This window comes from Schistocerca gregaria, chromosome 1 (assembly GCF_023897955.1).
Source record: "Schistocerca gregaria isolate iqSchGreg1 chromosome 1, iqSchGreg1.2, whole genome shotgun sequence".
Lineage (NCBI taxonomy): Eukaryota > Metazoa > Arthropoda > Insecta > Orthoptera > Acrididae > Schistocerca > Schistocerca gregaria.
This window is the reverse complement of record NC_064920.1, coordinates 615,046,328-615,061,931: the sequence shown is the minus strand read 5'-3', so window position 1 is coordinate 615,061,931 and position 15,604 is coordinate 615,046,328. Positions and strand designations below refer to the sequence as shown.

Sequence of the window (15,604 nt, the reverse complement as noted above, 5' to 3'; positions counted from 1 at the left end):
GATCCACAGAAACCGGTGTAGGCATGCATATTCCAATAAAGAGGTATCTAAAGTCAGAATACGAACGAGGTGTTATAGTCAGCGGGACCCTTCATGTTAGCAGGAGAGTGTTCAATCTGGTGGAGGCTCCGTAATGTTGTAGAGCGTGTGCATTTAGAGTGGTATCTGACCCCTAATACGTCCAGGTGCGACTCGGACAGGTGACACGTACGTAAGCATCCTGTCTGATCACCCACATCCATTAATGTCCAATCCGACGGAACTGGCCATTTCCAGCAGGAAAATGCTACATGCCACACGTTCAGAATTGCTACAGATTGGTTTCAGGGAAACTCTTCCGAATTTAAACACTTCCGATGGCCACAAAATGACCCGGGCATGAACATTATTGAGCATTTCTGGGATCACTTGCAACGTGCTGTTCAGAAGAGATATTCACCACCACGCACTGTTACAGATTTATGGACAGCCATGCTGGATTCATGGTGTCATTTCCGCCCAGCACTACTTCAGACAATAGTCTAGTCGCTACCATGTCGTGCTACGGCACTTCTGCGTGCTTGCGGGGACCCTACACTATATTATGCAGGTGTACCAGGTTATTTGGCTCTTCAGTGTACATTTATAAAGAACTCAGAAAAATGTATATATTTCCTGAAAGGTGGGTGCCTAAACAGAAGACATGCATATTGCAGAGCCGTATATGAAACGTTACATGCATGCAAGTACAAAGGGAGAGCGAAGGTTATGGGTGTCCAAATGCTAAACATTTGGCTGAAAATAAGGAAATGAGGGCGGGTGGTGTGTCGCGTGCGCTGCTTGTAGGAAGAGTTGCTCCGTCAGTTGGGTTGACGACTTCATCCACTGTTTCTAGTGGGCCTGTTGTTCTAGAAGTTGTAAGTTTTAATTGCTACTGTCAAAAACTAAGAAACCCAATGTCCCTATTTACCATCACTGTCATGTGCCCTTGAAGTGTGGCCAGTATTCTTGTCACCACATTTCTTCACCACATTTCTACACGACTGTTTGATTCCTGTGTGCCAGGTCGCACAGCGTGTATCAGTGAACAATAGAACAGCCACAGAACAAATTACAGTCAAACAAAATTCTGAACGAGCATGCGTCGGCATGGCACCAGAAATTCCGGAAGGTTTCGCATTCTATTATCAGCACATCATTAAAGAGTCAGTATAGTAATATGTAGTCCAATCCAGCAACAGGCATTCTGGTGTTAATTGCGTGTAAGAAGAATGAAGTGTACAGTCTGACTTCGGTGAACGATACGTCATTTGAGCTAACGGCCGCTGCTTATAACGACACTCTGGTGTCTAGGTCGTATGACCAGGCGATTCACCTACAGGAGAGTGACGCGTAACCTGAGATTCATCTGTACTGTAGGAGTTCAAGAAAACCGCCCAGTGCAGTGCTATCGTGTTGTACTGACGGCAGAGATTACCCACTGTCTCAAAATTTCTAATAGTGATCCATGATGCATTATTATAAAGCTTCAAGAGTCCATAGATTTAAATGTCAATTTTTTAATCGTGTAACGTTATGATCCTTCACGGTTTGCGGAAAGCTTCAGCGATATCAGTGATATCAGCGACCTGGAAATGGTTGCTGGTTATAGGATCTGGAATTACATCTGAAGACAGTGGGATTACCATAATGATCTTTTAAGACAGTTTATTATATTTAATGTGGCTAAAATACTTATGATGCATTTGCTCTCGTGTATCATATAGATTTTTAACTTGAGATGGCTAATGACAACATGTTTTCCAGAATATTCGAATAAGTAACGTACTCAAGATTAGTCGCACACTTAATTAGGAACAACCTACCAAGCACTTTACAGTTTGCATTCCAGAAAGGTTGCTCGACTCAGAATGCTACTTATACATTCAGTCATCAAACAGTATTATATTCACTCATAAAGTAGTACACACCTTAAATAATAATATATCGTCAGTTGGTATTTTCTGTGATCTCTCCAAATCCTTCGATTGTGTACATCATGATATTTTCTTGTAAAAACTCAAATGTTATGGCATTGATGGCTTTCCACACTACTTATCTGAATCAAAAGTCAAAGAGCTGTGCTGAGTAATTCACAGAATTATCTAGAAACTTTTAGTGTCTGCGGTAAAAACCACAATGAGACCGCCACATGGTTCAAATGTAGGTCCAATCATATTCCTTATATATGTAAATGACCGTCCAGTTAACATTCAACAAGCAAAACTGTTCTAGCAGAAGACCATAGTGTTATAATAAATCCCATTAGAGAGAAAGCGACAGAACAATTAGTAAACCATATTTTCCAAATAATTTTAAGTAGCTCTCTGCATTCAGTTTTGTACAACAAACAGAGTCATACAAACAATTCATGTAGCACATGACCAGGAGTCAGTAAGTTGGGTAGAATGCTTCAAATTTTTGGGTGTACATGTTGAAGAAAACTTCAAAAAGAAGAAGTATATTATTGAACATCTGAAACAGTTAACTTCTGGCCCTTCATAAAATTTCTAATCTTGGAAGCAAACTATTAACCTACTGACATATTTTGCATATTTCCACTCAATAATGTCGTAAGGAAGTTTATATTGTCCAAAAGCGAGCTCGTGGTGTTCACCCACAAACGACATGAATGTACCTCTTCAAGAGACTAGGAGTTTAAAACTATGGCATCACAAGAGATGTTTTCTCTAATGAAACTCGTCTGCAATAATCCATCATAATTTGAGAACAACGGTGATGTACACGCCTACAGGACAAGAGGCAAAAATAAACCTTATTACTCACTGTTCAAGCTGTAACTGGCTCACAGAAGGGTGAGTATGCAGCAATAAAAGTTTTTGTCATTTTTCAAATAGCGCAAAATGTCTGGCCGGCAGCGAAGCAAGTTTTAATCCCAATTTAAAATAATTTCTCATGGGTAACTTCTTCTGTTCCATTGACGAATTTCGGTTTAAGAGCAAGCAATGTAAGGCTGAAACTGAACAGCAGCCAATAAATGAAGTGAAAGTGACTGTTTCTGGTGAGATGCAATCATAAAATGAGTTTGTCACGGCTGCAGACACAGTATAAGACTACTGAATCATAAATAAAAGAATTCTGGAAGAGCCTGCTACAGAAAATGTTTGCTGGCCTAGTCTCAAATATTGATACGGAAAGGACACTGAATTTCCAGAATGTGTACATCTCCAAAACGTTGGAAAAGCGTTTCCTGAAGTGAAAATGAATCTTCTGAAACTGAAGCAGGTAGGTAAATAATGAAATGAGGTTTCATAAAGACTTCTGTATGATGCACTTAACAGAAGAGGGGAAAAATGGATGCTAACTGTGGTTACATATGTAGTTAGGTACACACTAACATCTTTCTGAGGAGGGGATAATTTACAGCTTTTAGAAATTTTTGGATAATCGTGGTTTGCATACAGCTGTTTTATCACTTTATTAAACAACTAGTTCCAGCGAGAAGTGGACTACCCTTGGGCGCATACATGCCATGACAAAGACAAAAATTGGCAAAGTGAGTAATCACCAAAACAGTTGTAGTGTTCATGATCTGCTGTATATTAAAATCTGATATCATTAATGCCATAATTGACCGACCATATCCAATTGTAACAACACTGGCCAAAATAGTCGTATCACTACGGAAAATACTATACAGGGTAAACATATAATCTTGAAAATTATATCTCAGGCAACTAGTTGACATGTGGTAATCTCCCTATCAGGAAAAGAAGTACAAATGATAAGTGAATTTTAACAATAATAATCTAACTCATGTTATGTACAAAGTTTCAATACAGTAAGATTTTAGAAGGGCATGTTATAGATTTGTATGTGGTAAATACCCTCATATGAAATTCAAACAGGAAGCCATATCTGTTTTTCAAGTTTTACAGTGCGTAATGGATTTGAAATTACGAATATTCTAACAATATAAGAAAATGACATTTAAGATATTTTTTGCTATTCTCACAGCATTAAGCACCTTGTAATTTATGAAATAAAATAATGTGATACGTTTATAAATTGTTTACTATAGTTTATGTGGTTTAACAAAAAAATATTCAGGCCTTTGGAAGCTTTTCTTATAATGATTTAAATTAATTTGGCGATAAGTTTTAAGAGTTAATCGTGTATAATGATTTAAATAAACATGGGCATAACTTGAATGCGAATTTAGTATGGTGTGTCTTTTTGTTGATATAGCAATGTCTTTATTCGTTTACTTAGTCTTGTGACAGAGTCACTAATAGGAGCTCACCCTGTGTAGCTCCTTTGGTTACGATTTTACCATCTTTCTCGGTGTTGTGATGACTAGAGGTCAGACGCCACGCCAATCCCGCCATGTGGTACGCCACGATATCTACTGTGTGCTGCATGTTCTCCAGTATCTCAGCTGGATTTCGTAACTTGGTTTATTTCATGAGCTTCTTAACAGACAGGATTCGCAGTGCATTTGATAATGATGGCACATTTTGAGTATACGGTAGGTCATGAATGATGATTAGTACACTACTGGGCATTAAAATTGCTGCACCAAGAAGAAGTGCAGATGATAAACGGGTATTCATTCGAGACAAATATATTATACTAGAACTGACATTTGATTACATTTTCAGGAAGTTTGGATGCATAGATCCTGAGAAATCAGTACCCAGAACAACGACCTCTGGCCGTACTAACGGCCTGCCTTAGTACACCTGGGCATTGAGTCAAACAGAGCTTGGATGGTGTGTACTGGTACAGCTGCCCATGCAGCTTCAGCACGATACCACAGTTCAGGAACAGTGACTGGCCTATCCTGACGAGCCAGTTGCTTGGTCACCATTGACCAAACTTTTTCAATTGGTGAGAGATCTGGAGAATATGCTGGCCAGGGCAGCAGTCGAACATTTTCTGTATCCAGAGAGGCCCGTACAGGACCTGCAACATGCGGTCGTGCATTATCCTGTTGAAATGTAGGGTTTCGCTGGGATCGAATGTAGGGTAGATGCGACCATCATGATGCTGTAAACAGAAGCGGGATTCATCCGAGAAAATGACGTTTTGCCATCCGTGCACCCAGGTTCGTTGTTGAGTACACCATCGCAGGCGCTCCTGTCTGCGATGCAGCGTCAAGGGGAACCGCAGCCATGGTCTCCGAGCTGATAGTTCATGCTGCTGCAAACGTCGTCGTACTGTTCGTGCAGGTGGTTGCTGTCTTGCAAACGTCCGCATCTGTTGATTCAGGGATCGAGACGTGGCTGCAAGATCTGTTACAGCCATGCGGATAAGATGTCTGTCATCGTGACTGCTAGATTCGAGGCCGTTGGGATCCAGCACGGCGTTTGGTATTACCCTCCTGAACCCACCGATTCCATATTGTGCTAACAGTCATTGGATCTCGACCAAAGCGAGCAGCAATATCGCGATACGATAAACCGTAATGACGATAGGCTGTAATCCGTCCTTCATCAAAGTCGGAAACGTGATGGTTCGCATTTCTCCTCCTTACACGTGGCACCACAACAACGTTTCGCCAGCCAACGCCGGTCAACTGGTGTTTGTGTATGAGAAATCGGTTGGAAGCTTTCCTCATGTCAGCACGTTGTAGCTGTCGTTACCGGCGCCAAACTTGTGTGAAAGCTGTGAAAAGCTAATCATTTGTATATCACAGCACTCTTCTTGCTGTCGTTTAAATTTCGCTTCTCTAGCTCGTCATCTTCGTGGTGTTGCAATTTTAATGGCCAGTAGTGTATATTATAATTGCTTTCATTAATCAGTGTACTTCATTTTTGTCTGTGTAGACCCCTGACTTTAATAAAGTGACATCACAGCTTTGTGCAGACGGCGCATTTCCGAAAGTAAATAGGGAGCTGGAGTGGACGTCTTACAGGTACAGTAAAAGTATGAAATATAGTAAGCTGACTACTCAGAAATGTGGAGATGAAAGTGTCAGCACGATGAAGGAAGAAAATATGACTGGCGTCAAATAAGACAAAAGAGGGATGACTTGAATAACAAATAAGAACATAAGTGAGCAACATCTAGAATTATTTTTGGAAAATCTTGGTTTACGTACAGTTGCTTTGTCACATTAAACAATAAGTTCCAGTCAGAAGTGAACTATCCTTGGGCACGTACATGCCATGGAAAATAGAAAATTGGCAAAGTGATTAATCATAAATGCAATTGTAGTATACTGATCACAATTCATGACCTATTGCATAGTTAAAATGGACATGACGAGGCCAGAAAACTTAGGTAGGTGGGTGGATGTTCTATGTGGAATGGTCCCACAGGAAGGTGGGATTGCGTGACTTGCCGATGTACGCAGGACTATGCGTTGCGGCCTTGACCCGAGGCCGCGCCGCACGTGTGCCAGGCGTCGGACGCGACTGGGTTAGCTCCAGCAGCGCCGCTCAGCGCCACTCCCGCAGTGGCTCCGCCTGCATAAAAGGCGCCTACCTCCGCTGTCCGGCACCACGGTGCCCCGACGCCCCAAGCACAGCAGTCGACAATGCAGGTGAGTGCCCCGCCTCGTGGGTTTCACGTTTTCCCGAACCACACGGCTGTCATGACGCCGCGGCATCAGCGTAATAATAAGAGACGCTATTGTTCGCTAATTGTCAGCAAGAACGATGCTTGTATCTAAGAGACGTGATTGACTGAATGATAACACTTCTGGTATTGATAATAGCTGCGCCAAATTCTGTATCCATTTTTACATCTACATCTACATCCATACTCCGCAAGCCACCTGACGGTGTGTGGCGCAGAGTAGCTTGAGTATCTCTATCGGTTCTCCCTTCTATTCCAGTCTCGTATTGTTCGTGGAAAGGAGGACTGTCGGTGTGCTTCTGTGTGGGCTCTAATCTCTTTGATTTTATCCTCATGGACTCTTCGCGAGATATACGTAGGAGGGAGCAATATACTGCTTGACTCCTCGGTGAAGGTATGTTCTCCATACTTCAACAAAACCCCGTACCGAGATACTGAGCGTCGCTCTTGCAGAGTCTTCCACTGGAGTTTATCTATCATCTCCGTAACGCTTTCGCGATTACTGAATGATCCCGTAACGAAGCGCGCTGCTGCCCGTTGGATCTTCTCTATCTGTTCTATCAACCTTATCTGGTACGGATCCCACACTGCTGAGCAGTGTTCAAGCAGTGGGCGAACAACCGTACTGTAACCTACTTCCTTTGTTTTCAAATTGCATTTCCTTAGGATTCTTCGAATGAATCTCGGTCTGGCATCTGCTTTATGGATGATGAATTTTATATGATCATCCCTTTTTAAATCACTTCTAATGCGTACTCCCAGATAATTTATGGAATTAACTGCTTCGAGTTGCTGACCTGCTATATGGTAGCTATATGATAAGGCAACCTTCTTTCTATGTATTCGCAGCACATTACATTTGCCTGCACTGAGATTCAATTGCCATTCCCTGCACCACTCGTCAATTCGCTGCTCATCCTCCTGCATTTCAATACAATTTTCATTTGTTACAACCTCTCGATGTACCACAGCATCATCCGCAAAAAACCTCAGTGGACTTCCGATGTCATCCACAAGGTCATTTATGTATAATGTGAATAGCAACGGTCCTACGACACTTCCCTGCGACACACCTGAAATCACTCTTACTTCGGAGGACTTCTCTCAATTGAGAATGACATTTAATTTAATAAAGCTTCAGTTAAAGTATCCACTTAAATTCAAATAGGACTGATCAAACTAAACTAGAGTAAGAAGCAATTATGAGAAAACTGAATCACAATATCGAAATAAAATGTGTGATCATTAGAAATGTGTGTGTTATTTTGCTGTTTCAGATGCTCTTGTGTTTCTATAGTATAAATAATTTCATGGTGGATATATTTTATATATCAAATGGAACCTCTTGCTTCTAGTATGTGGCAGTGGTGAGAGTACATCTGGACGAACCTAAGAGTTCCAGTTGATTAAGGTCCTACGGGAAAATTATTTGGTACATTTTCGTAGTACATGGTAAAGTCGCGTTACATATAATATTCAGAGCAAAAGGATATTTCGCGCCAAGCAGAACCCCAGTAACGCCAATGAACGCCCATACGGAAGAATCAGAGTAGGTCTTCTTAAAGCGAACAGTACTAATCCACATGGAATCAGTGGAATCAGCAGTTTTCGTTTTCTGTTCAAACAAACGACATTTTGTCGTACGTTTTGAAAGTTTTTTTTTTTTTTTTTTTTTTTTTTTTGTAAATGTGAAAATATTTTCGCCAACAACGACACTACATGGAAATTTCGAGGGTTCGAAATCCGAAGTTGACAATATATGTGCATGTATCTAGGAAATATATAAATTCTTTCATGGCAGTCCTTACGTCTACATATTCCTTTTAAAAGACATGTCGTGACGTAAAAGTAATTTTCGTTTCGAGTGAGATGGTACAGTAGAAAAACAGGGGTATCCGGATTACGGTGCTTCCAATCCCCGACTGGCGATAGACATTTAAGTCTTCCATGACATCATCGTCGAGGGGCTTTAAAGCTAATCATTGCACTCATTGTGGATGTGATCCACTGCTTGGATGGTATCAATAAACGATCATCAAGAATTTTTGCCGAAATGTTACTTCACTCCACCTAGTTAAGAATCCCGGTATTACATATGTTGTCTTTCACAGGCTAGATAATGATTTATATTGGTCAGTCAATTTCAAATCGTACAAATTGCAAAGTTACTTTAGAATGAATTTATACTGCAGTGATTATCTAGGTCTAGAATTAACTTATAGCATGATTACGATATTTATTTTTTTTACAACTAAGGTTTTGGTTCCAGTTTTAATGAAACGGAACTAAACTTGATTGGATGATAGTTATTTATATAGTTTCAATAGCAGTATATTCAAGTCCGCTTACCACGAATTCACCCAGAGAAGTTCCACATTCATGTTTACCGAAATCAAACTAACAATAACGAAATCACATTTTTTATGATTACATCCTGATTCATTATTTCCAAATGAGGCCAAATATGATCAACTTGTACACACCTTGAACAAGCATGATTAACTTCTCATTAAGATTCTTTTATAGAGAAGTAGAATGTAATATGCCATGGAATGAGGTAACTTAAATGAAGTTCCATCGCTGTGTGCTGCAGGCCATGCTCGTTTTCATCGCGGCGTCGCTTGTGGCGGTGGCCACAGGCGAAGCGCCCTCCACCAGCTACGGGGCGCCCTTCCGCCAAGCACAGCGTTTCCAGACACAACCGCAGCAGCAGCAGCAGCCACAGGCATTCGCCCAATCACAGGCGCAGCCGTCATTCGCTGCTCCTCAGTCTTTCTCCGGATTCTCCGTGGCCAGCTTCCGCCCACAGTTCTTCATTCCCTCACAGGACGCCTCTCGACTGTCTGGCCTCTACCGCCTGCCCAGCTTCCCGAACTCTGCCCCCACCACCACAGAAGCTGCCACCACCACTACAGAGGCTCCTACGACTACCGTGGCCGGCCCTTACAACGTAAGCACAGTTAACATATTTACTTACTGCGGCACAACTACGTTACCTCTAGCTGAAGTTGATGCTTTCCCTGTTGTTTCCAACATAAATATGTATTCGTTACACTTGTCTGCTCTTATTCCAGAGGATTACGAAATTTGACAGATAGTACGGGTATTTGAGATGTTCCATTTGCTTTGCTATGTAATGTTCTCGGAACGTAATTGTCTTTGATTTTAGTGTAGGAGTCACTTGAAGAGCAACAAAACTTACAGAAAAGTAGACTACAGTTAATATTCTGCAGAAAAATGGAAGTAAGGCGCTTGGTATGTGGTGTGAAGGATGGACACTAGAAGTTATGTACCTGGGTGGCAAATATGTGAGAAATTTCTTTGCAGAACCAGTGCTCAATGTGTCGTGTTGTCGATTCTTACTTCTGTAGAAAAGGGGCTGCTAGGATGCAAGTTCAATTTTTGGAATTCTGTTGAAAAAAATAGTTCAAATGTGTGTGAAATCTTATGGGACATAACTGAATAGGTCATTACTCCCTAAGCTTACACACTACTTAACCTTAATTATCCTAAGGACAAACACACACACCCATGTCCGAGGGAGGACTCAAACCTCCACCGGGACCAGACGGACAGTCCATGATTGCAGCGCCTAAGACCACTCGGCTAATCCCGCGCGGCTGGAATTCTGTTGCTGAAACAGTTCTTTCTTTACTAGTAACTGCCTGGCATGGTGAGGCGCGATGTTAGCGTAAAATTAACGACACCAGATTGCCAACGTCCTTGATTGAATTCCTGACATCTATGTGTCGTGGAGGTAGCTAACAGTGTCAAAGGTGATCTGACGATCAGGTGATTAAGTTCCTTTAGTTGTATTCCAGAGGTAGCCGATTGACTAGGACCTCCCGTTGGGTAGACCGCCTGGTGCAAGGCTTTCTATTTTACACCACTGCAGCGACTTGCGTGTCGATGGGGATGAAATATGGTGATGATAAGGACAGCACAACACCCAGTCCTTGAGTGGAGGAAATCTCCGACCCAACCAGGAATCGAACCTGGGCCATTAGGTATGACATTCTCTCGTGCTCACCACTTAGCTACCAGGGGCGGACAAGAGGTGTAGGTATTGAACGTTAAGTTCTGTGCTGTCCTTCACCTCATCATTGTACAATATAAACATGTCGCATCACTGTACAAAGACCCACTGAAGTGTGTTCACAAGACAGATATATTTAAGACCCAACTCTGAAGAACAGTTAGGTGGTTGTACATCTCCTCGGGATAGCACTCTATATGAAGCCCTCTTAGTTGGACACCGACTGGAAGAATGTCAGGATGATAGAAAAAGTATTTAATAAGTGGGAATAAATTATGATGAACTAGAGAAACCCACGTTGAGCAAAAAGTTGAAAATCGAATTTGCTGTTTATGTGGCGTGATAGAAGTACCATATAAAATGTGCATTTCAGATCAATAAGTATTACAGACTGATTTATGTATGCCACTTCCTTACTTCTGGTGTGCAGTGTTCGTACAATTAATCAATTTGCTTTTCTCTTATTACTTTACAAAAGTGCTCCTATGTGTGCCCACAGTATGACTTCCCTAGAGGCCGCAATGCGGCGCTAAGTGAGGCGGAGGAGAGCGGCGTGTACTACGTGCTGCAGCCGGACGGCCGCCTGCAGCGCATCGCCTACGCCCACGGTCCCGCCCCCGTCTCCGCCGCCCCCGAGCAGCAGCGCGCCTATCCTGGAGAGCTGTCCGCCCTGCAGCAGCCAGCAGTAGCACCCGGCTACCTGGCGCGCTTCCAGTACCACGACCTGCATCCTGCCGGCGCTCCCATCTATTCTTACAAGCAACCAGAGCTTGTGCGCATCAACTAGGCTATCAGACATGATTCTTTCAGTTCCATGATTAGCTATCCCAATGTTCAGTACAATCGTGTAGCTTACTAAACGGTAACTGAGTGCGTTACCAAAGTGCAGTATGCGAATATTGTGTGTATCCGGCGTTCTGGAAAATAAGGCATGCTGCCTCCTCTCAGATTCAGCTCTAAGAAGGGCTTCGTTAAATCAGTTTTAAAGATAGTACACCGTAGTATCATCATCTCCTCAATGAAAATTTATGATGTGCATTATACAGCAAGAAGTGTTGTTACAATAGTGAGGTTCTTAAAATTAAATATATATGAGCAGGCATAGTTCAGTAGCTAAAATCTTTCATTGTCTGACTTCCAGCATCTATAGTGTTTCTTATGTGTTATACAAAAAGAAAGATTTCAAAAAATCGCTGTGGCAATCATTTATTCAGTACGCTGGATGACTGAGCATCGCTAAATGTGTTCTGTCAAATTGCATTTATTATAGTAGGAAAAAGTTATTGTTGCCCTTCGAATTGGGCAATATCGCGACAAAAATTATTATATCCAGACGTTTTATACAAGGTCTTATTTACTTGTTGACTACTGATGTATAATTGTTTAACTGCAATAAAAGTTTTGTACAATTATTTGCAAATTTTTCTTTATAAAATGTCTTACATTGCAAACAGTATTGTAGAGCCTCAAATGAATATCTAAATATTAATCTATCCCATACATCACTCTCAAGCTCATGACTAGCCCAACTTATTTTAAAAAAGCAAATAACTTTTCCTAAAAATGTTGTATACTCCATGGATTGCAATAACAAATCTGATAAAAAACCACCATGTGTAATGGACAAAAGGGTATAAGCTTAGATCATCACCAACAAACACTATGGTTAATTTACTGTTGTAACTGAACGTTGATGCTACAGTTTAGACTTGTATTAGACTTCTATGGCTTTTCATCTCTAAATTATTCTAGCATTACATCTCACTTCAGTGAGAAACAATGAAAATATTTGCATCGGTATGCAGCTGTGTTCAAAAAGATTTAAATACAGCCTTCTGTACTCAGAATGTGAAGACTCCACAGTATGCAAGCATCAATCATAGTCGATGGATGGATTTGTGCAGGAGTTCTCTCAATTTGCAGGAAGTGTTTAGTTTCTTCTGTAGCCCCAAAACCATTATTAATATTAAACACACACTTTTTCATTTCAGAACACAGTACATTTTGCTATTTCAGTCTTTTCTATTATCTATTTACATGTATGCATATTTGTAAACGATCATATTTGCAGACAGGCATAATCGACGATAATGACACTAACATTGAACACGTTCTTCTCATTAACCTAGTTGTGGGAATCCAAGTAACGTAACTACCAACAAAAGCATAGACTGTGCGGCATATGGAGGTTTGGATCGTTGCAAGAAGCGTGGACAGATAGCTGAGATGTTTAAGGCAGTCGCATGTGATAAGCAGAAAACACGGGTACGTGTCCCGGTGCGACTGAAATATTCATGTCACCAGTAAGCAATATTTCCATACTTAATACATAATATAATTAGAGCTGCAAATCATTACTGCTGTATGCAACTTTAGACTACGTGCACGTCTGAAAGAACATACATTGTAAAATTAAATAATGTCTGTAACGATGAAATCAGTTAGCACTATGAACCATGTTGTATGCTCACATATGCACACCACGTCGGGAGAAAGGCAAATCTAATTTATGAAAAATAGCATAACTGTACCTGTGTGTGTGTGTGTGTGTGTGTGTTTTATAAATGAACTTGTGTACTGACACACACACACACACACACACACACACACAACGTAAACACTTAACTGTTTAATTCTGTGAGAAATCTTATAACATATTATTATATAAGTTTCGACTAAAATACTAAATTTACGAGTGCAAATCACTGCATCAGTGTGCTAAGAACGTTGTCACATCAGTAGGTAATCGCTAGACAGAATAGTAATTTCACTGCTACTGAACCACTCCACCCCACAGGGATGCGCCAATTTATGTACTATTTAAACATTCCGTAATTAAACCTTGGGTGCACGACGGGGGTCTTCTGGACAACCTTTCGTTATTTCTCCAAAGTGTCTCTAAATTAGATTATTTTTGTTAATGGTCTTCTTAATCTTTGGAAATGTAGTTGATTTTCTTATGAAAGAATATTGTTAGGGCTCTTTTAGAATCTTAAGCGAACAAACCAGCTTAGCAATACTTTATTTATCTTTGATCTGAATGGAGCTCTAAATTAGCAAGTTACTGATAATATTTATCAGTTGTGTACAGTTATACTAATGGTTGATAAGCTGGAAGTATTGTCAAAGCTTCCACCAGGAACTCTTTTGAAGGTTAGTGTATCTCTCAGTGTCAACATATTTCAGATGAGCATTAGTTTCATAAACCGAATAATTACACAACACATCTTTATTTATTACTTAGAACGTGAGTTCCAAACTACCTGCAAGCGACAAAAGAACATCACCTGAAGTCAGTGAGCGAAATTTTCAGTCAACAATCCTGATGCCATGAACGGGCACTGATGATCTCCAGAATAATAAACTCGCAAAAGTGGTCAGTGAGGAACTAGACCATAAAGACTGTAGAGTTGCTGGTTTCCTTAAGATATCGGTTTCCTATCAATTTGCCTTCTTTTTATCGACCAGTACTCTGCGAGAAACGCTGATACAAAATCCTCAAAAGACTCCTATTGATCTACCTCATGTATCTGCTACACGATTCAAACGTCCTCCCTTGAAGCAAATACTTAGCATCCTCAGTTTATGTTTCTCTACCCATTCTACAATAAACTGATCTATCAAGCTACTTATAAAAGAACAGGATGCAATTCCCCATTAGCATCAAATACTTTATAGTTAAAGCTACTACCATCCCTTACTGAACAACGTCAAGTGATGAAGAAAAATATTTATTTTTAACTGACTTTCCTATATTAACTATTGTAGAAGCATTGTCTTTAATTTATGCCATTTATGCCTCATTCTTTGCACTGTACTCCTAAAAAAGTTCGACATAATCAGTCTTTAATTCAGATTTTCCTCGTTTACACTGTTCAGTGTTTCTATCCAGGCACCCTGTCTTCTCGTTTATGACAATTTAAATTTTGTTTACTCCAACTTAACTTCTTTCAATCTTGAATTTCTTGCTATCTTTATTTACCTCTAACTTAACACTGAAAATTTTCTTCATAACCCATTTTCAAAATTGTGGTTCAACTCTTCCAACTTTTGATGAATTATTGGTCTACATTTCTGTCTTTTGGAACATGTTTTCATATTTTCTCTGTGATAATCGTTGTGATTCTATAACACCTTCCAATATTTTCTTCTGTCCATTCTCCATTTTCATTGACAGCAATTGAAACGGTATTTGAAGCTACACTCCTGGAAATTGAAATTAGAACACCGTGAATTCATTGTCCCAGGAAGGGGAAACTTTATTGACACATTCCTGGGGTCAGATACATCACATGATCACACTGACAGAACCACAGGCACATAGACACAGGCAACAGAGCATGCACAATGCCGGCACTAGTACAGTGTATATCCACCTTTCGCAGCAATGCAGGCTGCTATTCTCCCATGGAGACGATCGTAGAGATGCTGGATGTAGTCCTGTGGAACGGCTTGCCATGCCATCTCCACCTGGCGACTCAGTTGGACCAGCGTTCGTGCTGGACGTTCAGACCGCGTGAGACGACGCTTCATCCAGTCCCAAACATGCTCAATGGGGGACAGATCCGGAGATCTTGCTGGCCAGGGTAGTTGACTTACACCTTCTAGAGCACGTTGGGTGGCACGGGATACATATGGACGCGCATTGTCCTGTTGGAACAGCAAGTTCCCTTGCCGGTCTAGGAATGGTAGAACGATGGGTTCGATGACGGTTTGGATGTACCGTGCACTATTCAGTGTCTCCTCGACGATCAACAGGGGTGTACGGCCAGTGTAGGAGATCGCTCCCCACACCATGATGCCGAGTGTTGGCCCTGTGTGCCTCGGTCGTATGCAGTCCTGATTGTGGCGCTCACCTGCACGGCGCCAAACACGCATACGACCATCATTGGCACCAAGGCAGAAGCGACTCTCATCGCTGAAGACGACACGTCTCCATTCGTGCCTCCATTCACGCCTGTCGCGACACCACTGGAGGCGGGCTGCACGATGTTGGGGCGTGAGCGG

The 15,604-nt window shown here is 41.2% G+C and overlaps 1 protein-coding gene across 1 annotated transcript; it reads left to right on the top strand.

Moving 5' to 3' along the window:
• The first annotated feature begins 6,498 nt into the window (after positions 1-6,498).
• Positions 6,499-12,009, top strand: LOC126358892 (uncharacterized). Its single transcript, XM_050007587.1, has 3 exons — positions 6,499-6,526; positions 9,155-9,511; positions 11,097-12,009. The coding sequence occupies exons 1-3, from the start codon at positions 6,521-6,523 to the stop codon at positions 11,382-11,384; spliced, it is 651 nt and encodes a 216-aa protein (XP_049863544.1). The 5' UTR covers positions 6,499-6,520; the 3' UTR covers positions 11,385-12,009.
• The last annotated feature ends 3,595 nt before the right edge of the window (positions 12,010-15,604 follow it).